The following is a 24,766-nucleotide window of genomic DNA, read 5'->3' on the forward strand; positions in this document are numbered from 1 at the left end:
AAGATCTAAGAAACAAAGATAATGTCTCAACTTCTGATAGAAGGTCATAGATTGGTTGCTATGGTAACGCAGTGGTTCACGCAACACTATTACAGCTTGGAGCGTTGGAGTTCAAAGTTCAATTCCAGCATCCACTGTAAGCAAGTTTGTACGTCCTTCCCGTGTAGGGGTGGGTCTTCCTCCTACAGTCCGAAGATGTACCGGTCTGTAGGTTAATTGGTCATTGTAAATTGTCCTGTGATTCGGATAGGGTTAAATAGTTAGGCTGACGAGCCAGAACGGCTTGTTGAGCAGGAAGAGCCTGTTCCACACTGTACTTCTAACTAAAATAAAACCCAAATAATTAACTACTAACATTTCTCCCTGCTGATCTGCAGAACCGTTCCAACATTTCCTGCTTTGGTTTAAGTTCTGGCTTAAAATAGGCACGGGTATCTAACCTGCCTGACAATCTTAACCCCAAACTCTGTGGTGAGGATTCCTCAAAGCATTTCACCACCTGCGTGGAAGAGGCTTCCTTATCAAGGGGCTCCCAACCTGGGATCCCTGGATCCCTTGCTCAATGGTATTAGTCCATGGCATAAAAAAGGTTGGGAGCAGGCCCTTCTGGCACAGTGACCACCTATTTAACTAGCCTAACCACAGGACAATTTACAATGACCAATTAATTACTAACCTGTACGTCTTTGGACTGCGGGAGGAAACCGGAGCACCTGGAGGAAACCCATGTGCACACAGAAAGGTCATACCAACTTTCTTACAGAAGGACGCTGGCATCTTTCACTTTACTTTTGATTTGCAGCACCTGCCTTATTTTGTATTGGTCTGAGAACAAGTTAATGATTTTTTGTTCAGTGCACGGGGAGAAAGTGGAATAAATTATCTACTGTTAGACTTACCTTCCCCCTCAATTAATTATACAGGAGACCTTACCCGGAAATCAATGGGAGATTAATTCTTGATGAGCCTGCAGGGAAAGAGCTTTAACTGTCTTATGCCAGTTCGGCAGACATCAAGGCATCAGACACTCCTTGATCGTAGCTTCAGCAAGCAAAAAAAAACTCCAATTAAGATTGAAATCGTCAGACACCAAAGTAAGCAACATGTCCTGGGAACAGTGGGACCACAGAACAGGAGCTGCCGGTCTTTGACCTCATCCCTCCCGGCCCGACTCTGGCAGCCAATTGTAAGAGGGGTAGGGTGTTTAGAACTGATAGCAGGAGAGGTTTCCTCGTTCAGAGGGCAGTGAGGCTCTGGAATTTTCTACTATGTGGGCCTGTGGTGGTTGAGTCACTGAATTTATTCAATGAAATAATGGAGAGAATTCAGGGATTTGAGAGTATTGGGGTAGAGTATGATCTCCGGAGGGAGACTGCCCATGATCCTGTTGGCGTAGCTGCCGACAGAAGGATGGTTGACTCTTGAGCCTATTCTTTCTTATGGAACTAGTCACAGTATCTACCAATGCCACACACCAACACTCTCCTCACATACAGGCACCAACAACCCCACGTCACACTGTCACGGATGTCAGAGTTCAGACTTCAGTCCTGGCGCAATCTGTAAGGAGTTTGCACATCTTCGCATGGAATGCATGGGACTCCTGCACACGTATACAACTACACCTCAACAAGCCAACAGCCCACAAGGTTTAGAGGGATACAGGCCAAAAGCAAAGGGGGTAAGTTCACACTGGCACCTTGGTCAGTACGGAAGTGATGGGCTGAAGGGCCTGTTTCTGCACTCTCTCTAGACTCTGTGCATTACAAATATCATGTTATTTAAACCCTAACTTCAAATCTCTGAACCACAAACAATCGAAGTTTATTTTAATTGGTCTCAGGATGTATACACTGTATACCTGTGGAATGAATGGTTCACCAGGCAAACTCAGATTGGCGTAGGGTCAAAATCAAAAGACTATAAGACATAGGAGTAGAATTAGGCCATCCAGCCCACTAAATCTGCTCCACCATTCCATCATGGCTGATTTATCATCTCTCTCAATCCCATTCTCCCACCTTTTCGCTAAGTCCTTTGACACACTTAACAACCAAGAACCTATCAACCTCCAACTTAAATGTACCCAATTACTTGTCATCCAAGAAATAATGTGCTCTACCACTGAATTCCTAGTGGAAATCCGCTTTGGAGTCTAAGCAGGCAGACATTTACCAGCACTGTTCTGTGGGAATCTGCATTTGGACCAACACCAGGATTGACCTGACTCAGGTCCTCAAACACACAGGACTCCAGGGAAGACAAGCTCCTTTATCTTTAATTATTTATGTTTTGTTTAGTGTTCTAAATTACTTAAGAGGGTTTTTACTTCCAATTTTCCTTTCTACTTTTGATTAAAAACAAAATGATTTAGAGTTTTGAGACACTTCTGAATGCCAGGCATATCCAGAAATATTTCTATCCCTGACAGACTTGACAGCAAGCCAAGCTGTAGTATTGTTCTCTGACAGACTTTGAGGCAGAAGGGGGCCCTTCTCATCCACAGCATAGCAATTTGAGTGAAGAAGTTGCCCTGGGCTAGTAAAATCTGGCCATTGTTTCTTCAACAATTTGACCTACACCATGAAGTTGGGTGAAGTCCAAAGAATGAACAATTGTACAAAAGGAGAAAGTACTTCCAGCTCACACACATTCATTTATTGTTGAAACTGCTTTGTACTCCCCAAAGAAATTTAATTCTGAAACTCTGATTCTGTTCTCACATCCTGTCGTAACTTGGCCTCCTACAAAGAGGCAGCTACACTGGGGATGTCTAAGACACTTGTAATGGGGACAAGTATGAAAGAAAAATGGAGAGCTATACGGAAGTGAAGCGTTAGTCTTGGAGTAGGTTAAAGGGTTGCCACAAACTTGTAGGCCAGAGGGTCTGTATGGTGCTGTACTATTCTACGTTCTTAAAACGCAGCTCTCAGACCATGCTCTTTTCTCACTGCTGCCATCAGATAGAAGTTACAAGTACCTCAGGACTAACGACATCAGATTCAAGAACAGCTACTACCCCTCAACCATCAGGCTCTTCAACAAAAGAAGATAACTACACTCATCTACTGAGATATTCTCACAACCAATGTTCACTATAAGGACTCTTCATCTTGTTATTTCATGCTCTTGTTATTTATTTATATCTGCATTTGTATGGTTTGATGTCTTCTACGATCGTGCTCTTTCATTGATCCTGTTTACAGTTACTATTCTATAGATTGTTGAGTATGCCCACAGACAAAAAGAATTTCAGAGTTGTGTGTGGTGACATGTATGTACTCCGATAATAAATTTTACTCTGAACTCCAATATTCTGCTATATCCAGACAACAGGCAACGTTGGCATCATTTCCTGACAATGTGCAGAATACATACTAATTTCATACATACTAATACTGATGGGTCTGCCCATTCCAGCCTGTACTATCTCTGTAAATGTGATCTCTGTCACTGTTTTACCTTCAATGTACTGCTGGAATGAATTAGTCTGTATGAATAGTTTTTCCACTGTCTAGATGAAGTCTTGGCCCAGACTGTTTATTCCTCTCCATAGATGCTGCCTGACCTGCTGAATTTCTCCAGCATTCCGTGCGTGCTACTAGTTCTCTACTGTAGCTTTATGCATGTGACAAGAATAAATCAATTTAAATCAAATTCATTTATTTATCACATGTACATCGAAACATACAGTGAAAATGGCTGTTTGCACCACCAACCAATACACCCAAGAATGTTCCACGTTCATGGGGAGAACAAATAAAGTCCGTATAGTAAGATGCAGAATTGACCCAAGGTTGCTGGCACCGTAATAACGTTGCTCTAACCGCCACGTTACAGTGCCGGCTAGGTTGCTCGGATCTGATGGAACTAATCATTCTATCCCTTGTTAAACTAATCCCTTCCACCTATACAATGTCCACATCCTTCCATTCGCTCCACATTCACGTTCCTATCTAACAGCCTCTTTAGCATTTGATGGCTCTACGGTCTGTACTTGCTGGAGTTTAGAAGAATGAGAGGGGATCTCATTGAAACCTACTAAATATTGAAAGCACTAGATACAGCAGACGTGAAGACAATTTTTCATACAGTGGAAGAGTCTAGGACCAGAGGGCACAGCTTCAGAGTACCAGAACATCCCTTTAGAAAAGCAGTGAGGAGGAATTTCTTTAGCCAGGTGGTGAATCCATGGAATTCTTTGCTACAATAGAGTCCAAGTCATTGGGTATATTTAAAGCCAAGATTGATAAATTCTGGATTAGTAAGGGTGTCAAGGGTAACAGCAAGAAGACAGGAGATTGAGATTAAGCAAGATAATAAATCGGGTATATTGGAACGGTGGAGCAAACTCAATGGGCCAAATGGCCTAATTTGCTCATTTATCTTATGGTCTAAATGCCTCCATTGTATATGCCTCCACCACCTCCCCAGGCACCCACCATTCTCTGTATAAAGGAAAATCTGCCACACATCCCCTTTGGACTTACTCCTTTCACCTTAAATGCATTCCCTCTGGTATTAGATATTTCAGCCCTGGAGAAAGATACTGTTGAACTTATAATACACTCAGTGGCCATTTTGTTTGGCACAGGAATGAAACCCGGTGTGCTCTTCTGCTGCTGTAGCCCGTCCACTTCAAGGTTCAACGTGGTGTGCGTTCAGAGATGCTTTTCTGCGCACCACTGTTGAAACGTGTGTATCTGAGTTACTGTCACCCTCCTGTCAGCTTGAACCAGTCTGGCCATTCTCCTCTGACCTCTCTCATTAACAAAGTTTTTTTGACCACAGAACTTCTGCTCACAGGATTTTTGTTTGTTTTCACACCGTCCTCTGGAAACTCTAGAGCAGTGGTTCCCAAACTGGATACAAGGACCCCTTGGTTAATGGTATAAAAAAGCTTGGGAACTCCTGCCTAGTGACTTGTGCATGAGATTCTCAGGAGATCAAAGTCACTTTGCTCACATTTCTTCCCCGTTCTGATGTTTGGTCTGAACAACAACTGAACCTCCTAACCATGTCTGCATGCTTTTATGCATTGAGTTGCTGCCACATGATTGACTGATTATTTGCATTAACAAGGTGTACAGTGCACCTAATAAAGTGCCCACTGAATGTATGCCTGTCATATCTTAATAGACACATCAGATTTCCTTCAGCCTCTGTCACGCCAAAGGTAATTCCAGGATATACCCTCTTCTCAGTGCCACCATCAGGGAGGAGGTATAGGCGCTTAAAGGCACACACTCAATGCTTCAGGAACAGCTTCATCCACTCTTCCTAATCATGGGACCATTTCTGAATGGACAATGAACCCCATGTACACCATCTCACTAATTTTTTTTATTTTTTTCTCTCTTTGCACTATTTTTAATGTACATTTCTTATTGCAATTTATAGATTTTATTATTATGTATGGCAATGGCCCACTGCGGCAAAACAATAAATTTCACAAAATGAAACCTGATTCCGATGCAGTTCCACGTAGAGAAGAAAATGAATGAAGATGGGAGAGGAACTTGAGAAGGGCTGAATGGCCTGTTACCATCCGTAGCTTGTCAGCAGTGGAGCCATGTACTGCATCGCACTCCAGTCACCGAGCCTGCATCTATTTACAACATCTCAGCATCACACCCTTCTCCCCTTCCCATGGAATATTTTCAAAACCTACCTTTAGGTTTAAACCCACAGCTTTCATCATCAGAGCTGCTGTCAGATTCAAAGAGATCCCCGAATTCTTTCTTGTCTTTCTCTTTGCTCTCTTGCAGCTTCCTGCGTTTGATCTCTGGGAAATTCAGGTCTTCCAGCTGGCAAGAGGCAGAGGAAAGCACATGAAATATAAAAAAAGTACTTACTACAAAGTCAGCCTTCTGTGCAGAGACTTTAAACACCATTCCACAGCCTGCCCTCCTCTGCTACTTTCCCCCCTATTTACATACAGGGGTCAGCAATTATACACGTGTGACATGCCTTAAAGACTGATTGAGTGCATGGGCCCCCCCCCCCCCCCCCCGATTCGTCGCCCGACCCTCAATATCTGGAGGAAAATTACATCGGAATGCGATAAGGAGAGAAAGAAATTGACGCCTGAAGCTATGCGATCAATCCTCCGCTCTCTGAAGGCCGGAGGAAGCTCAAAACTCTTTCTTGTATAACTTCATTTTTCTCCTTTTTTCTTTGGCATGCCCTGTTAAAGTGGATGCTGGGAGTTTCGCTGGTGGGATGTTTGGAAGGACTGGCTGTATGAGATATGTAAAAATTACAGATGATTCAAACACTAATTTATTTATTTTATTTGAAGATAGGGTGTGAAACAGACCCTCCCAGCTTCACCACCAGCAACGCACCGATTTAACCCTGGCCTAATCACGGGACCATTTACACTCAGCTTACTAATCGCAATGTCTTTGGACTGTGGGAGGAAACTGGAGGACCTTGAGAAATTCGACACATTCCACGGGAAGGATGTGCAGTCTCCTTACTGAGGACACTGGGATTGAACTCCAGACTCTGATGCCCCAAGCTGAAATAGTGTTGTATTAACCATAATACCCATATTGATGGATTAATGAATTGGGAGTAAAAGCCCCATCTAACCAGTCAGAGTGACTGCACTTCCCTTAAGAATCTGAAGTGAGAAAGCATGCCCCACCTCCGAGCACATTTATAAAGAGCACTGCCACAAAAAGGCAGCATCCGTCCTCAACGACCCCACCATCCAGGCCACGCTCTCTTCTCGCTGCTGCCATCAGGAAGGAGGTACTGGAGCCTCAGGTCCCACACCACCAGATTCAGGAATAATTGCTACCCTTCAACCATCAGGCTCCTGAACCAGTGTGGACAATTTTACACACCTCAACTCTGAACTGATTCCACAATCTACAGACTCCATACAAAGAGTTCTCAGTATTATTTATTTATTTAAGGTGATCATTGCAGAGGATTCCTGTTAATTGGGGCAGCAGCTTATTTAGGAAAACTCTTAAAGAACAAAAAACAATCGAGAAAATAGCCAGGATTCCCTTCACTTATTGGGACACTATGCCAGTTAATTGAGGCAGGAGACTGCTGCCAAACAGTTTCTAACTACCGTCTGATGCGTCCACTTGTGTGGCCATTAGACTCTACACCATGCTTAGAGCAAACAGCTTTTACATAGCTTCAGTTATGCGTGTTAGTGTTCAAAAAGCAGTGACTTTTGTCACTGATAGTTGGCAAGAAATAAGCAGTAAGACAATTCAGAACTGCTTTGCTGGTCGAGTTTGTCAGCATTCAGGCTTGGAGATGTCAGAAACAGCCGGAAGTGAAAATGAAATGATTTTACTTCTTCATCAAGATGGATACTACAATGAATTTGAAAATATCAACAATCATCTTGAAAGTGACAATGAAAATGAAGAATTGGAGAATGTAATTATCACTAGATTTGAATGAAGGCAGTCTATTATCTACACGAGGTATCTGCGTCGTTTTGTTCATTTACAGTTACTCAAAAGAATGCGGAATTGTACACTGACTTCCTCTATTGATAACTGTTAGGAACTGATACACAGTTTTATAGTACTGTAGTAGCATTGATAATGTTCTTATTTACTCTGAATTCATTTAAATACATAATTTGTTACTCGGTTAAACGGTAGTTTGTCTTTTTTATATTTTTTAACAATTTCTATGAAACGTTGACTAATTGTGGCAGCCACTTAATTGGGGCAAAATGTACTGGTCATTGATCCTGAGGTGTCCCAATTTACCGGAATCCACTATGTTCAGTTTTTGCAATTACACAATTTGTCTTCTTTTGCACATTGGTTGTTTGTCAGTCCTTTTCTTTGATTCTGTTGTATTTCTTTGTTCTACTGTGAATGCTTTTAAAAAATTTTTCCTGTTTGAATTTGCAGTTTGTTGTCTTCTGTACTCTGATTGAACGAACAAGTTTATGTGGTCTTTCATTGATTCTGTTATGGTTATTGAGTATGCCCACAAGAAAATAAATCTCAGGGTTGAATATTGTGATAAATAAATTCACTTTGAACATTGAAAGCCTCATTCATCACTACCCTGAACTGATTCTACAACCTATGGACTCTCTTTCAAGGCAAGGCTCTGCAGCTCATGTTCCCAGTATAATTTTTACTTGCACAGTTTGTCTTCTTTTGCACGTTGGTGCTTGTCTGCCTCTGTGTGTTTATGTGTATTTTTTGTACGTTTATTGCATTTCTTTTTGCTAAATGCCTCCAAGAAAATGAATCTGAAGGTAGTATATAGTAACATACATTCATTGATAATAAATGTACTTTGAACTTACAGCAGAAATGATGGGTAGAATGGCCTGCTCCTGCTCCTAGTTACCTTAGGCCATTTAGTCTGCAGTTCAGTTTTCATATAATTCTAGTTAACTTAGCAAGTAGAGGAACTGAAAGACAGCATTACACACAGAATACAGGAGGAGCTCAGCAGATCAGGCAGCATCTATGGAGGGGATTTCTGGGCCGACAGCCTTCATCAAGACTGGAAAGGGAGGTTGAAGAAGCCAATGTAAGAAGGTGGGTGGGGGGGAAAGGAGTACATACTGGCAGATGATAGGTAAGCCAGGTGAGGAGAGGTAGGGATGAAGTAAGAAGCTGGGAGGTGATAGGTGGAAAAGTAAAGGGCTGAAGAAAGAATCTCACTGGAGAGTGGACCATGGGAGAAAGAGAGTGAGCAGGGCCAACCTACTCTCCTCTCCTATCAGATTCTCTCTTCTTCAGCCTTTTACCACCACTCCCCCAACCATTTTATTCTGGCACCCTCCCTCTTACTTTCCAGTCCTGATGAAGGGTCCTGAATAAGTGTGAGGTTATCCACTTTGGGAGTAAGAACAAGAAGGCAGATTATTATCTGAACGGTGTAGTTAGGTAAGGGAGAAATACAAAGAGATCTAGGAGTCCTTGTTCATCAGTCACTGAAGGTGAATGAGCAAGTGCAGCAGGCAGTGAAGAGGGCAAATGGAATGTTGGCCTTTATTACAAAGGGAATTGAGTACAAGAACAAGGAAATCCTCTTGCATTTATACAGAGCCCTGGTGAGACCACACCTGGAGTATTGTGTACAGTTTTGGTCTCCAGGGTTAAGGAAGGACATCCTGGCTGTAGAGGAAGTGCAGCGTAGATTCACGAGGTTAATTCCTGGGATGTCTGGACTGTCTTACGCAGAGAGGTTAGAGAGACTGGGCTTGTACACGCTGGAATTAAGGAGACTTAGAGGGGATCTGATTGCAACATAAGATTATTAAGGGATTGGACAAGATAGAGGCAGGAAATATGTTCCAGATGCTGGGAAGAGTCCAGTACCAGAGGGCATGGTTTGAGAATAAGGGGTAGGTCATTTAGGACAGAGTTAAGGAAAAACTTCATCTCCCAGAGAGTTGTGGGGGTCTGGAATGCACTGCCTCGGAAGGTAGTGGAGGCCAATTCTCTGGATGCTTTCAAGGAGGAGCTAGATAGGTATCTTATGGATAGGGGAATCAAGGGATATGGGGATAAGGCAGGAACCGGGTATTGATAGTACTTGATCAGCCATGATCTCAAAATGGCGGTGCAGGCTCGAAGGGCCGAATGGTCTACTTCTGCACCTATTGTTTATTCCTCTCCATAGATGCTGCCTGACCTGCTGAGTTCTTCCAGCACTTTGCAAGTGTTACTCTGGATTTACAGCACCTGCAAAATCTCTTCTGTCTGTGAACTAAAACGTGGGCTGAGAAGGACTCTCAGAATAAACTCCCACTGGGCAGTTCAGCACAGGTGTAAGGCACTACAACCAGAGTTCAAGTGTTTGCAAAAGCAGGGTTTCAGCCAGAACCAGCAAGGAGATCATGTGATGTGGACACAGAAATCAGTAAGATAAAACACTTAGAACAAGTCTTGAAAAATAGAGTCTCACTTTATTGGAGAAGTCACAGAAGAGGTTTACCAGGCTGCTGTCTGGATTAGAGAGCATATGCTATAGAATGAGAGGTTTGGCAAATTTGGGTTGTTTTCTCTGAAACGGCAGAGGCTGAGGGGAGATCTGATACAGGCTTATAAGATCATGAGAGATATATATAGACTAGACAGTATCTTTTTTCAGGGCTGAAATGTCTCATGAGAGGCTAGACAAATGTGGGTGGTTTTCTCTGGAGTGATGGAGGCCGAGGGGAGATCTGATAGAGGTTTATAAGATTATGAGAGGCCTAGATAAAGGAGACAGACAATATCTTTTTTTTTTCCCCAGGGATGAAACGTCTAATACCAGAGTGCATGCATTTAAAGAGGGAGGAGGTAATTTCTAGGGAGATGTGAGGGGCAAGTTTGTTTTTTTTTTACAGAGAGTGGTGGGTGCCTGGGAAAGTAGAAGCTGAAACATTAGAGACATTTAAAATATGCTTAGACAAGCACATGCATGTGCAGAAAATGTGCGGATAGGGACATCGTGTAAGCTGAAGAGACTAGTTCAGTTGGCCATTTGATTACTGATTTAATTGGTTCAGCACAACATTGCGGGCCGAAGGGTCTTTTTCTGTGTATGATTAGTTTTGCAGTGCAAGTATTTTTTTGTTATGACACAGTGATTACATCACACAACCTGAGACTGAGAGGCCTGAAGTCATTAACAGCTGGGAGACAGAATCTCAAATCCCTCCACGGTGGTTTGGCAATTTAAGTCTGCTTTTTAAAAACACACTTCTCAAATAAACAGCTTGCATCAGTAATACTAACCAAGAAACTCAAGATTGCAGTAAAAATCCCTCTCTGGTTTGCTGAAGTCCTGTCAGGAATCTCTCTTCTGTGGCAGGGAGTTTGTGAATTCAATCCCGCAGTACTGTGGCTGATTTATGCTTATCTCACAAATAATAAATGCTGGCCCTAAATTTCACAAGTTTTATTATCTGACTAAACTTACAAGGTATTTAAAGATACCTTAAATTATCCTGGAAATGAAAGGGTTAACACACGAGGAGCTTTTGACAGCTCTGGACCTGTAATCGCTGGAGTTTAGAAGAATGAAGAGGGATCTCATTGAAACCTATGGAATATTGAAAGGCCTGGATGGAGTGGATGTGGAGAGGGTGTTTCCGATAGTAACTGAGTTTAGGACCAGAGGGCACAGCCTCAGAATACAAGGACATCCCTTTAGAACCGGGATGAGGAGGAATTTCTTTAGCCAGAGGACAGTGGAATTCATTGCGACAGACAGCTGTGGAGGCCAAGTCATTGGGTGTAAAGTAGTGGGTGATAGGTTCTTGTTTAGAAAGGGTGTCAAAGGTTATGGGCAGAAGACAGGGGGATTGGGATTGAGCGTGATAACAAATAAGCCATGATGACATAGTGGAGCAGAGTCGATGGGCTGAATGGCCTAATTCTGTTCATGTGTCTTGTGGCAACAAACTCATCCTGTGAAAACTGCTTAACATTCACACTTCAACATGCATCAATTGATGGAAACACAATACAGGAAGAGATGAATTTATTCACCACATACCCGTTCTTTTCCCGTAATCTCCAGTGCAATCTCCTTCTGTCTCAGCTTCTTCCAGCTGCTGAAGTACTTCTCCAAAGGTGTACCCTCCTCTTTCATCTCTTTCTCCCATAATGTCTGTGCAGATACAAGAATTTCATTCAAGCAAATCAATCAGGTCTGACCAACTCTCAGCAAACCATAAATACAAGCTCCCAGCTTCCCACTTCATCCCAAGACCATTGGCCATAAGCTCTGAGTCGGATCGGACCGATAGAGAGAATGTGCCACGTGCACACGCGGGTTATTGATCATGCAGTGAATCAACTGGGCCTCCTATGCGAGGAAGGGATTTGAGGCTTTCGTCTCAGCAGGCCTGGGTTGTCGCTCTTACACTGGAACTGCTCAGTGTGTATTGTTACCAGTAAAACATTCAAACATACTACTCTGTTGTCACTCCTGCTCTGTGCGTACAGAACAACTTCACTGTATGCTTCAGCTTAAGCCTTCATCACGTTCCTGACCAAGTGCCCAACAGAACCCTGCTCCTCTTTGTTGGATCTGGAGAATATATTGTCCAGAAGGTTCTTCAGAATGAAACGTACAGTCCTGTGCAAAAGACTTAGGCACACATATTTTTAGCTAGGGTGCCTAAGACTTTTGCACAGTCCTGTATTTGTCGACATGGAGTGGAGAGCGAGTTTGTAAATCTGGCGGGAGCAAAGGACGTTGGGGAATGGTGACGGTGGAATGCCATGGGAGGGGTGTGGGACAGGGGGTAGAGAACGAGTGCCAGGGGCAGATGCAGACACACACAGCCCTGAGACACCAGGCAAGGTCAGTTGATTCCAAACAGCTGGTTTTTGTTGATCACTACCGTATGTCCTTCTGGTACTTTCCATTCCACCCCGCTTCCCCTTATCCCATCCATGACTCCCCTCTCCCTGCCTCCTTCCCACTCTCAGTCCACAATACACCCATATCAGAATCAATTTTATCATCAGTCACATGCCATGAAATTTTGTTTTTTTTTGGAACAGTAGTACAGTGCTATACATAAAATTACTACAGTCCTGTGCAAAAGCCCTAGGCACTTTCGCACATGACTGTAAATCTTGCGGTTATAGCCATTTTATTAGGTGTCCATAATAAAGAAATAACAGTAACTGACACACTTTCCTCCAAGAGGATCACACCCTTGTCATAGTTTGAAGGCTTGTGTGCCACAATGACCCAGAGGGCTATATTGGTTGGAGTCAGGGCTTTGTGCTTTGGCTCTTGGTCACTCATGCCAAACAGGTCAAAGGGTTGATACCAGACTAAGAGTGGCCCGCTGGTCCTTTAGGTTCAATGGGCCAGCTCAGGGCTAAGAGCTCTGACTGGTAACACAAAATTGTTAAGGAACTGCAATGCGGAACCCTTCTACATCTGAGTGTGATGGTATTACTGAGTCTCCACTAGGACTTGCATGACTGACAGTGGGGGAAACTGGAGAAAAGTGGAAGCTACTGACACGATGAAGGAATCCACACAACACACCAGAGAAGAAGGACCTTCATTGCTGCCCAAAACGCTAGTGTAAGACCAAGGAAAGAAGTCATGGTTGTTTAATGCTGAAAGCTAGCTCAAACTAGACAGATAGGAAAACTCCTTTGATAAGAACAGCCTACAAAATAATTTGATTTCTGGCATGCCATGGGCTGCAAAGAAACTTCAAAATGTGCAATAGCAGCTACAGAACAGATGACTAAAAATCCTCTGAACACTTGCAGACGAACAGGTGATTAAATAAACAAGCGTAACAAAAGATAAAACTACAAGAAAAATGGCAAACTAGGCACAAATCCAACTCTACCATCTCCTCTCCAGTGTGTACCTGACCCACAGTTAGCCCTCCTGCCTCAAGCCTGTCTGTGTTTTGACTCATGATGATATGGACCCCTACCCTGGGAGTCATGTGGTTTGATGGCAGGTCAGCAGATAACGAGCACTGAATAGAAGTGCTCGTCTATGATTCAGCGGTGGGTTGCTCTTTAGTAGCACGATCCTGACCAATTCAGGGGGTGCAAACCTCATATGATTCCCTGTCCCTCAGCTTAGCCAGCTGTCAAAAAGAGAATGTCTCTGAATGTTTCCAGATGTGAAATATCAAATAACAAACAGTTACAGAGGAAGCAATGAGCCACGAGTTTCATCATGAGGGAGAGAGGTTCTAAACCAGGCATGGGCAAACTACGGCCCGCGGGCCATATGCGGCCCGTTAAGCTTTTTAATCCGGCCCGCAGAACTTGATGAAATTATATTAATAAACCTTGTTTTCTCCCCGCAATTCTGGCGTCTTCCCAATAGATGACGCACTCTATATACATTGACCTTTGTTGAGGTGCAGCGTATTACTCCACATTTGCGCTTTACTTTGTGACCTTGGGGCGACCCATTTCCTGGCACATCCAAACCAGCTCACAATTAGCCAGCGTTCCGGCTAAGGGAGATAGCCTGCGGGGATTTGCGAGCACAGAGCTCCGCATATTGGCGCGCTCTCACTGTTCTGTCATTGTGCGGGTCGTTGTTGAGTTTTGGCACAGGGGACAATTGAATAAGAAGGAGCAGGACAAGTAGACCTGCATCTCCTACCGTTTTTGAAATAAAGACAGTCAGGAGGAGAGTGATGATGATAATATCTTGAAGGATAACAGAATTTTCAGTGCTTTAAAATAATAACTGTTACTATTAAAAAAAGCTGTATTTTATTCATTTAATTTTCAGTGTTTTAAAAGACATTTCAATAAATAGCTAAATACCATGGGACTTCAAAGACAGATATTTTGTTGTAATGCATTTGTTCATTTTCAATTGAAATTAAAGCACATTTTCTACATATCCCATGATATTTTATTTTCTCTTATGAGGTGTATTACCAAAACACTCTGTCCATCTGCTCCTGGTCCGGCCCCCCTGTCAAATTTTAGAACCCTTTGTGGCCCTCAAGTCAAAAAGTTTGCCCACCCCTGTTCTAAACGTTTCTGAGTGGTGAAGATTAGAGAATAAAATGCTATAAAATGCAGGTCAGGCAGTATTGGGGAGAGAAAGGCAGGTAACATTTCTGATCAATGATCTATAATCAGACCTTCCTAATGAGGTAAACGCACAAAATGCTGGAGGAACTCAGCAGGTCAAACAGCATCCATGGAGGCAAATGGAGAGACAATGTTTCAGGCCAAGACTGATGAAAGGTCTCAGCTCAAAATACTGACTGTCCCTTTTTGAGTTTGTCCAGTATTTTGTGAGTCTTGCTCTAGATTTCTGGCATCTGCAGAATCTCTTCTGCCTCCTTTCTGGTGAGGAAGGCATGTTTTGCTGTTGTTCTGTTGCTTGGCCGTGTTCTGTGTTGTCCTGCACTGAGTGTGGGAATGCTATGCTGGCTCAGGAATGTGCAGCAGCTCTTGTGGGCTGATCCCAGCACAGTTTTTTTAAAATTTATTTTATTTAGAGACACAGTACGGTAACAGGCCCTACTGGCCCAAACATACCCGTGTGATCAATTAAACCACAAGCTCATACATCTTTGGGATGTGGGAGGAAATCGTAACACCCACATGAAACCCGCGTGGTCACAAGGAGCAGCGGCAGGAGTTGGATCCGGGTTTCTTCTCCTTAAGCCCGTCACTTTACTGGGCCACAGGCAGCCAACAGCAGCTCACCATCGTCCTCAGTCCTGCGACAGTCTTCAAGGATACTTCCTGTCCCAGGGATGGGGTGTTTGGAGCTTCTGCTGGCATTTCTATGGCTCTGGGATTTTTATGGGACAAAGTTGCTAGTCCCACGCACAACCCTCTTCCTTTCTCAGCTGGGCTTGGGGCTGCCTATTGCTGAGTTGAACCTGGGTCGCTGGTACTAGAAAGTGTTCCGTTAACTGCTACACATGGTTAGGTTGTGTTGGTTATTAACAGAAACGACACATTTCTTTGTCTGTTTCAATGTACATGTGATAAAAGAATCTGAATCTGAGGTGTGAAAACACTTAAACCCTACCAGTTCCACTGTAAACAAGCTCAATTTGTTGTGCTTACCAAACAAACCAATGACCAGCATTTGGCTTGGAATTGGAATTGCAATATGATTACCACACGCACGAGCTTAAACCAGCACAAAAAATTGTGGTGATTCAAGATTCAAGTTTATTTGTCAATGTGAAAATCGCAACATACAGTGAAGTGCATTGTTTGAATAACCAACACACCTAAGGGTGTGCTGGGGGCAGCCCGCAAGTGTTGTCACGCATTCTGATGCCAATGTAGCATACCCAGAATGCTTGGCAGAACACAGAACACAACAGGCAACAGCAGTAACAGCAGGCCCCATTCCTCCCTTCATGCACATACGCAGTCCTATGACTCCAGGGCAGGTCTCCAGCTCCAGCAGACACAGCTATGGGCTTGTAGGCACCCAGGCTTCAACTTCACCAGCAGACTTGGCTCCGGCTAACGGGGTTCAACTTCCGTGACCGTGAATGTATGCGGCTCCTTTTTTGTTTAGACTGCCTGAACCATTGGGCACTTCTACACAGCTTTAGCTGGGTTGCAGGTAACAGCTGAAATGCAACCATACTGTTTACCTCTCACTCCAACCTCTGCTCTGCAGAACAGCCTTTGCCTTGCTACCTCTTAGCACCTTTAGCAGTAATTTTCCTTTGACAGTTTTTCCTATCACTGCCGTGTGTCTAAATTGAGCCTGATTGATGTTGTGACTGAAACGAAACCTGTCTTGGCTAGACTGTCATAAACACAAAAGATACTTGCAAATTTCTACAGACGTACCGTGGAGAGCATTCTAACTGGCTGCATCACTGTTTGATATGGTGGGCCACTGCACAGGACCGGAAAAAGCTGCAGGAAGTTGTAAGTTTAGCCAGCCTTATCATGGGCACTAGACTGCCCAGTATCAAGGTTCAAAAGGTGATATCTCAAGAAGGTGGTATCCATTATTAAAGACCCCGATCACCCAGGATGTGCCCTCTTCTCATTCCTACTATCGGGGAGGAGATATACACTCAACAATTCAGGAACAGCTTCTTCCCCTCCACTATCAGATTTCAGAATGCACACTACCTCACTATTTTTTTTTGTTGTCTTTTTCCACACTTACTTAATTGAAATTTTATATGTATTTTTATTGTGATTTATAGTTTTAAAAAATTATGTATTGCAATGTACTCTGCTGTCACATAACAACCAAAATTGGCAACATATGCCGATGTTATTAAACCTGATTCTGACTATGATTCTGCAAATGTTGGAAATCCAGAGCAACACACACGCAAAATGCTGGAGGAGCTCAGCAGGTCAGGCAGCACCTATGGAAAGGAATAAACAGTCGATGTTTTGGGTTGAGACCCTTCATTAAAAACTCAATTATGATGAAGGGGTTCGCCCCAAAACATTTGACTATTTATTCCTTTCCATAGGTGCTGCCTGACCTGTTGACTAGACTGTCTACAATTTTATTGGAATTCTGGCTATTAGTAAGTACATAGAATGAACCAAGTTCATGGCCAACTTTCCCTACAAAACAAATGGAACATTCTCCTGCTAATGTGCAAGTAGGTGGAATTACCAACTCTAACCTACAAGTGCCATTGCATCAATCTTCTTCACACTCACTCTACCCCCACCCTTCAGCCACAGGACAACTGTCCTGCCCACTCCAGTAATGTACAAAAAGAGTTGGGGAGCATCACCAGGGAAGGCTTGAAACATGAACTGCTCTACATAGCCAACGAAAAGCAGGCATAGCACGGGCGCGTGGCTACACTTTGAGTTGGGATAAGTGGAAGTTTCCTCCCTCTCCCCTTCCCGTTCTTTCATTTCCCTATTGCCACTGTCTCTCCTCCTTCCCTCCTTTCTTCATGGTCCACTCTCCTCTCCTATCAGATTCCTTCTTCCTCAGCCCTTTACAATTTCCACCAATCACCTCCCAACTTCTAACTTCATCTCCTCTTCCCCACCCACCTGGCTTCACCTATCACCTTCTAGCTTGTTTTCCTTCCCCTCCCTCCACCTTTTTATTCTGGATTCTTCGTCCTTTCCAGTACTGATGAAGGGTCTCAGCGCAAAACATCGACTGTTTATTCCTCCCCATAGATGCTGCCTGTCCTGCTGTGTTCCTCCAGCATTTTGTATCTGTTGTCTTGGATGTTCAGCATCTGCAGAACTGCTTGTGCAATATCAGACCTTAGCGCTAAATTGTAATTTTTCATTGATTCTGTTGTACTTCTCTGCTCTAACGTAAATGCCCAGAAGAAAATGAATTTCAAAGTAGTATAGAGTATGGTGACACATATATTCCGTGATACTTTGAACTTTGAAAATAAACAACATCAGAGAGCATAGATGGTGTCAGTTCCAAATTGATGAAGTACGAGTCAGAGGTCTTCTACACTGACTGGAGATGGAAAACTTCCTTAGAGAACATTCAGCAACAAATCATGAACTTACCACAGCCTGTTTATCGGCCACGCCGAACGTCACCTTCTGTCGCCTCTTGGTCAGGAAGGCAGAGTTCTCCTGCACCTTCTCCAGCAACTGCCTGATCTGCTTGCAGTAATTGGCCACTTTGCACTCCTTGAGAAAGGTTTTCAGCTGTAAGAGAAACCAGACATAGATCACAAAAAACAGCCTCCCCATCGATTTGAAAGACCGCAAGACATAGGAGCAAAATTAGGCCAGTTGGCCCATCGAGTCTGCTCCGCCATTCCATCATGTCTGATTTATTATCCCTCTCAAAACCATTCTCCTGCCTCCTCCTCTTTGATGCCCTAACTAATTAAGAACCAATCAACCCCTGTTTTAAACATACTCACTGATTTGGCCTCCACAGCCACCTGTGGCAATGAATTCCATAAATTCACCAGCCTCCGGCTAAAGAAATTCCTCCTCATCTCTGTTCTAAAGGGACACCCTTCTATTCTGAGGCTGTGCCCGCTGGTTCTAGAGGGTCCCTAATCACAGCACAAGCAACAACCCACTGGGTTTGTGCCTCACTCTGCCAGACAGCTACCCACTACAACCAGAAAACGCTCTGTTGTGCTAACAGCTCACAATCGCCTTCAAAATAGTTAAGTACAGCATAAAGCACTGATGATTGTCATTTACTCTGGCAATGGCTCTAGGAAGTGGCAGCAATTTTATGTATTTATTTATTTCGAGGTACAACGAGGAAAAGGCCCTTCCAGCTCAATGGGCCGCGCCTCCTAGCAACCACCTGTTGTGCAAAGCCTAATCACAGGACTTTATTCCTCAGAAAGTAGAAGACCGAGGAGATCTGATTGAGGTATACAGAATTATGAAGGGTAAATGCAAGAAGGCTTTTCCCAGAGATTGGGTGGGACTACAACCAGAGGTCATGGGTTAAGGCTGAAAGGTGAAAGGTTCAAGGAGGAAATTCTTCACTCAGAGGGTTGTGAGAGTGTGGAGTGAGCAGCCAGTGCAAGTGATGCACACAAATTCAATTTCAACATTTAAAGAGAAGCTGGACGGTAGGGGTATGGAGGGCTATGGTCCCAGTGCAGGTCGATGGGTGTAGATAGTTTAAATGGCTCAGCGTGGACTCGATTGGCCAAAGGGCCTGCTTCTGTGACTATGACAACTCATAGTTAACCTATTGACGTGGTGTATCTTTGTGGGACAAAATCAGAGTACCCAAAGGAAACCCAGGTGGTCATGGGGAAGATGTACAAACTTTGCAACTTTATAAAATTCTGGTTAGGCCACATCTGCATACAGTTCTGGTCTCCTCACTATAGGAAGGATGTCAGGGCTTTGGAGAGGGGGCAGAAGGTTCACCAGGATGCTACCCACCTTAGAGGGCAGGTGCCATCATGAAAGGCTGCATAAACTTGGGTGGTTTTCTCTGGGGCGCCGGAGGCTGAAGGGAGATCTGATAGAGGTTTATAAGATTATGAGAGGCCTAGATAGAGTGGACAGAGTATCTGTTTGAAATGTCTAATACCAGAGAGCATGTATTGAAGGTGACAGGGGGTAGGTTCAAGGGGGATGTGAGGGGTAAATTTTTTACTCAGAGAGGGGTGGATGCCTGGAATGTGCTGCCTGGTACGGTGGCAGAGGCAAATGGATTAGAGGTTTCTGAGAGACACTGGATAAGAACATGGATGCAAGGATGGTGGTGGGATTTGGACATGGTGTAGGTAGAAGGGATCAGTATTTAGCCTTTTAGCCTGTTACTGTGGTGTACTGTTCTATGTTCTTATGGCAGATGTCGGAATTGAACTCCGACACCCCGAGTTGTAGAAGAGTCATGTTAACCACTACACTACCATGGCGACCTCCAGCTGCAGTACAAACCATAAAACTATCTGGCAGACAGAAATGATAGAGTGGGCGAATACATCAAGCAACAATTCCGCGCAATACTCAAACCACTTCGACGGCCGACTAATAAGTCACAATGAACCTTCACCGTACACCAGCTTGGCCCCATTCCTAGGTGCCATGCCTCGGGAAAGACGTGAAGTCTTTGGAGTGGCTGTACAGAAAGAAGACTTATCAAAATGTCTGCATGACTTTAGTTATGTGGATAGTTATTATGACTCTAGTTATGTGGATAGACCACAGAAGATTCTAAAGCACGCTGCTGGGGCTGGAGGACTTGAGTTAAAAGGAGAGACTGGGCAGACTTGGGCTGTTTTCCCTGGAGTGAAGGAGGCTGAGGCAGAATTGGGCCACTCAGCCCATCGAGTCTGCTCTGCCATTTCATCATGGCTGATTTATTATCCCTCTCAACCCCATTCTCCTGCCTTCTTCCAGGAACCTTCACACCCTGACTAATCAAGAACATATCAACCTCGACTTTAAATATCCCCAATGAGTTGGCTTCCATAGCTGTTTGTGGCAATGAATTCCACAAATTTATCACCCTCTAGCTGAAGAAATTCCTTCTTATCTCTGTTCTAAATGGACATTCTGAGGCTGTGCCCTCTGGTCCTAAATTCCCCCTAATATAGGAAACATCTTCTCCACATCCACTCTATTTTGGCCTTTCGTTATTCAATAGGTACAGACCTGGAGCCATCAAACACTCCTCATGTTACGTTACGACCTTATATAAGTTTTTAAAGTGATGAGGGCCACAGACGTCCTCTCTGGGTAGGAGAAACTCAAGTTAGGGGCAGAGGTTTATGGTAAATGGAAAGATCAACAGGGTAAGTTTTAAATAGAGAGGGTGATGCCATATGCAACGAGATGCTAGAGGAAGTGGCACAGGCAGGTATAATTCAACATGACAGATGTTTGGATAACGATGTGGAAAAGGTCAGAGTGACATGGATCAAATGCAAGTGAGTGGTACCAGCTCAGATTGACACCTTATGGACCTGATAAATGTTTTGTTTTCGGAACCGGCTCAGATAGGCAGAAAGTCACAAACACCAATCATCTACTTCGAACAACAAAACTTAACTTATTAGGGCAGAACAGGAGGCATTAAAACACGTGCACAGCACCCCCCCTCCCTCACTGCAGCACACCTCCCACTCGATCTGCAGTGCTATTCCCGTGGCACCATGCTTCCAGCGCCAACGTGGCAATTCCTGAGAGTGCAGTGTATACCACGAATTCATACCATACGTTGTCCTAAAGTGACAGTGCTGGAGATTCTCAGCAAGTCAGGCAGCAACCATGAAGAGGGACACCACTGCAAATCTAAAAGCACTGGTATGTGGCACCGCATTGCAAGCCCATAATGTACTAACCCTAACCCATACATCTTTAGAATGGGGGAGGAAACTGAACTGAAACCCACATAGTCACAGGGACAATGTACAAACTCCTTATACACAGCGTCGGGAATTGCTGACGCTGTAATACTGTGATGCTAACTGCTATGCTACCATCCGCTAACTTCATAAAATAGATAGAAGTACGGATATGAAAAAAGTGTGCATAAATACCTGTGTGTATCGACAACATAAACAGCATAAAAACAGCGGTTTAAAGTATGTACAGTGCAAAAGAGAGAGGGGGTGGAGGGAGGTGCTAAATAGAATGATTAATCAGATTAACTGCTCAAATGAGAAGTTAACAACAACAGAACTCTCCTTTCCCTATACAGAGGCCCGTGCATCTGTGCATTTGGCATACACTCTGTGGCCACTTTACTGTACTTAATAAAGTGGCCATTGAGTGCACGTTCATGGTTTTCTGCTGCTGCAGCCAACCCACATCAAAGTTCAACATGTTGTGGATTCAGAGGTGCTCCCCTGCACTCCCGTACATGGTTGTTTGAGTTATTGCCACCTTCCTGTCAGCTTGAACCAGTCTGACCATTCTCTTCTGAGCTCTCTCATTGACAAGGCGTTTTCACCCACAGAGCTGCCCCTCACTGGGTGTTTTTTGTTGCTGCACACCTTTCTTTGTAAACTCCAGAGACTGTCGTGCATGAAAGCAGTTTCTAAGATACTTAAACCACCCCATCTGGCACCAACAATCATTCCACAGTCAAAGTCACAGATCACATTTCTTCTCTATTCTGATGTTTGTCTGAACAACTGAACCTGTTGACCACGTCGGTATGCTTTTGCGTATTGAGCTGTTGCCACATGATTGGCTGATTAGATATTTGCATTAACGAGCAGGTGTAAAGGTGTACCTAATAAAGTGGCCATTGAGTGTGTGCTCCCAGATCTGCATCAGTTCTCGTCTCCATACTTCCACGTCTCTTATAATTAACAACTGCACTGGGTGTTTTCATCATTACTGTCAGCTGTACTGCGCTCCTGAATTTAACACCCAATTAGCCACCAATTTTTTGCACATTATTTTAGTGGTGCCACAGACAGGTCGGTCACACTCTGATTAACATCTCAATCCATGATTAAATAAATGCAAGGAACTCACTGAGAATTTTAAACAACATTCTGGTTAAATAAGAACACATCCCCCTGACTGACTCGGTTTCCTTTGGGTGTACTGAATTTGTACATCATATGTGAAAGTGAATTTTTGCAAATTCACAAACAGTTCTTGGATTCTATGGAGTCAAAGTACTGAAGGCTTGCTGGATTGAGAACCACCAAAGACTTGATGGGATGAGAAGCCTCCGGTCCGTGATGAATACACACTCACTTCACACACATAACCGTTCAAAATATGCCCTCCCCTCAGAAACATACACTCTCTACATCCAACCCTCCACACACAAATACTCAACACCCACTCCCCCACGAACATACTCACACTCTCTACATCCAACCCTCCACACAGATAGTACACAACCACACACAAATACTCAACATCCACTCCCCCACGAACACACTCACACTCTCTACATCCAACCCTCCACACACAAACTCCCTCAAACCATCCAATCCACACACATACACTCTCTCTCACACTCTAATTCAACTCTCTACTCACATAGTACACACACATTCACACACATGCACACCATAGAACACTACGGCACAGTACAGGCCCTTCAGCCCTCCATGTTGTGCCGACCCATATAATCCTTAAAAAGAGTACGAAACCCAAACCCACACTACCCCATAACCTTCCATTTTTCTTTCATTCATGTGCCTGTCCAAGAGGCTCTTAAATACCCCTAATGTTTTAGCCTCCACCACCATCCCCGGTAAATCATTCCAGGCACTCACAACCCTCTGTGTAAAAAACTTACCCCTGATGTCTCCCTTAAACTTCCCTCCCTTAATTTTGTACCTATGCCCTCTGGTGTTTGCTATTGGTGCCCTGGGAAACAGGTACTGACTATCCACCCTATCTATGCCTCTCATAATCTTGTAGACCTCTATCAAGTCCCCTCTCGTTCTTCTACGCTCCAAAGAGAAAAGTCCCAGCTCTGCTAACCTTGCTTCATATGACTTGTTCTCCAAACCGGGCAACATTCTGGTAAATCTCCTCTGCACCCTCTCTATAGCTTCCACATCCTTCCTATAATGAGGTGACCAGAATTGACACAATAGAGTATTGACACAATACTCTAAGTGCGGTCTCACCAGAGATTTGTAGAGTTGCAACGTGACCTCTCTACTCCTCAACTCAATCCCCCTGTTAATGAAGCCAAGCATCCCACAGGCCTTCCTAACTACCCTACCAACCTGTGCAGCGACCTTGAGGGATGTATGGATTTGAACCCCAAGGTCCCTTTGTTCATCCACACTCTTAAGTAACTGACCATTAATCCTGCACTCAGCTTTCTGGTTTGTCCTTCCAAAATGCATCACCTCACACTTGTCCAGATTGAACTCCATCTGCCATTTTTCTTCCCAACTCTGCAGCCTGTCTATATCCTCTTGTAACCTTCAACCACCTACAGCTCCATCCACAACTCCTCCAATCTTCGTGTCATCAGCAAACTTACTCACCCATCCTTCCGCTTCTACATCCAGGTCATTTATAAAAATCATAAATAGCAGGGGTCCCAGGACAGATCCCTGCGGCACTCCACTAGTCACCGACCACCAGGCAGAATACTTTCCTTCCACAACTACCCTCTGCTTTCTTCCTTTAAGCCAATTTTTTATCTAAACAGCCAAGGTTCCACTTATACCATGCCTCATGACTTTCTGGATGAGTTTCTCATACACGCATACACACTCACACTCTCTCTCACACACTCTAATTCAACCCTCCACTCACATAGTACACACACATTTATACACACACACACGTTCTACATCCAACCTTTCACACACATAGTACACACACACCCAAACACACTCACATACACACTCTCTACATCCAACCCTCTACACACATACACAAACACACCATCCAACCCTTCACACCTATTACACACACACTCATGCTCACATACACTCACACACTTTACACTCAACCCTCCACACATATAGTACACAGACTCCACACACACACACGCTCTCTAAATGCAGTGCCTTGTACAAGTAGTCAGCCACCTCCCCCCATCTATTTTCATATCTTACTATTTCGCTTTCTAAATTTAAAATATATTTAAGTAGGATTGTTGAGCTAATCGACAAAACATTGCGTATCATGTCAAATCAAAAGCAATATTTCGAAACCTGTCAACAATTCACAAAAAAATTAAAACCAAAATTGTGTGGCTGATAAAGTATTCATCCCCTTTGTAATTACTAGGCTAACTTTCCTCAGGTGCAATACTGTATATTAGCCTAGCAACTTACCCTACTTGCTGATGTAGAGAACTGGAGGATCATCTGAATAAACACTCCTCTTCCTATAAGCTCCAACAGTATGGTAGATTTTCAACAGACCAAACC

The 24,766-nt window shown here is 43.8% G+C and overlaps 1 protein-coding gene across 4 annotated transcripts in view; it reads right to left on the minus strand.

The window, feature by feature from the left end:
• Positions 1 to 24,766, minus strand: part of noc2l (NOC2-like nucleolar associated transcriptional repressor) — a 163,845-nt gene that overhangs the window by 35,595 nt on the left and 103,484 nt on the right. For all 4 annotated transcript variants that reach the window (XM_059952319.1, XM_059952316.1, XM_059952317.1 and 1 more), the window contains 3 exons: positions 17,967 to 18,110; positions 11,497 to 11,610; positions 5,672 to 5,807 (listed from right to left, as the gene is read on the minus strand). In XM_059952319.1, the coding sequence (XP_059808302.1) occupies positions 5,672 to 5,807; positions 11,497 to 11,610; positions 17,967 to 18,110 (394 nt within the window). The remainder of the gene's footprint in view (positions 1 to 5,671; positions 5,808 to 11,496; positions 11,611 to 17,966; positions 18,111 to 24,766) is intronic.

This window comes from Hypanus sabinus, chromosome 27, assembly GCF_030144855.1.
Source record: "Hypanus sabinus isolate sHypSab1 chromosome 27, sHypSab1.hap1, whole genome shotgun sequence".
Lineage (NCBI taxonomy): Eukaryota > Metazoa > Chordata > Chondrichthyes > Myliobatiformes > Dasyatidae > Hypanus > Hypanus sabinus.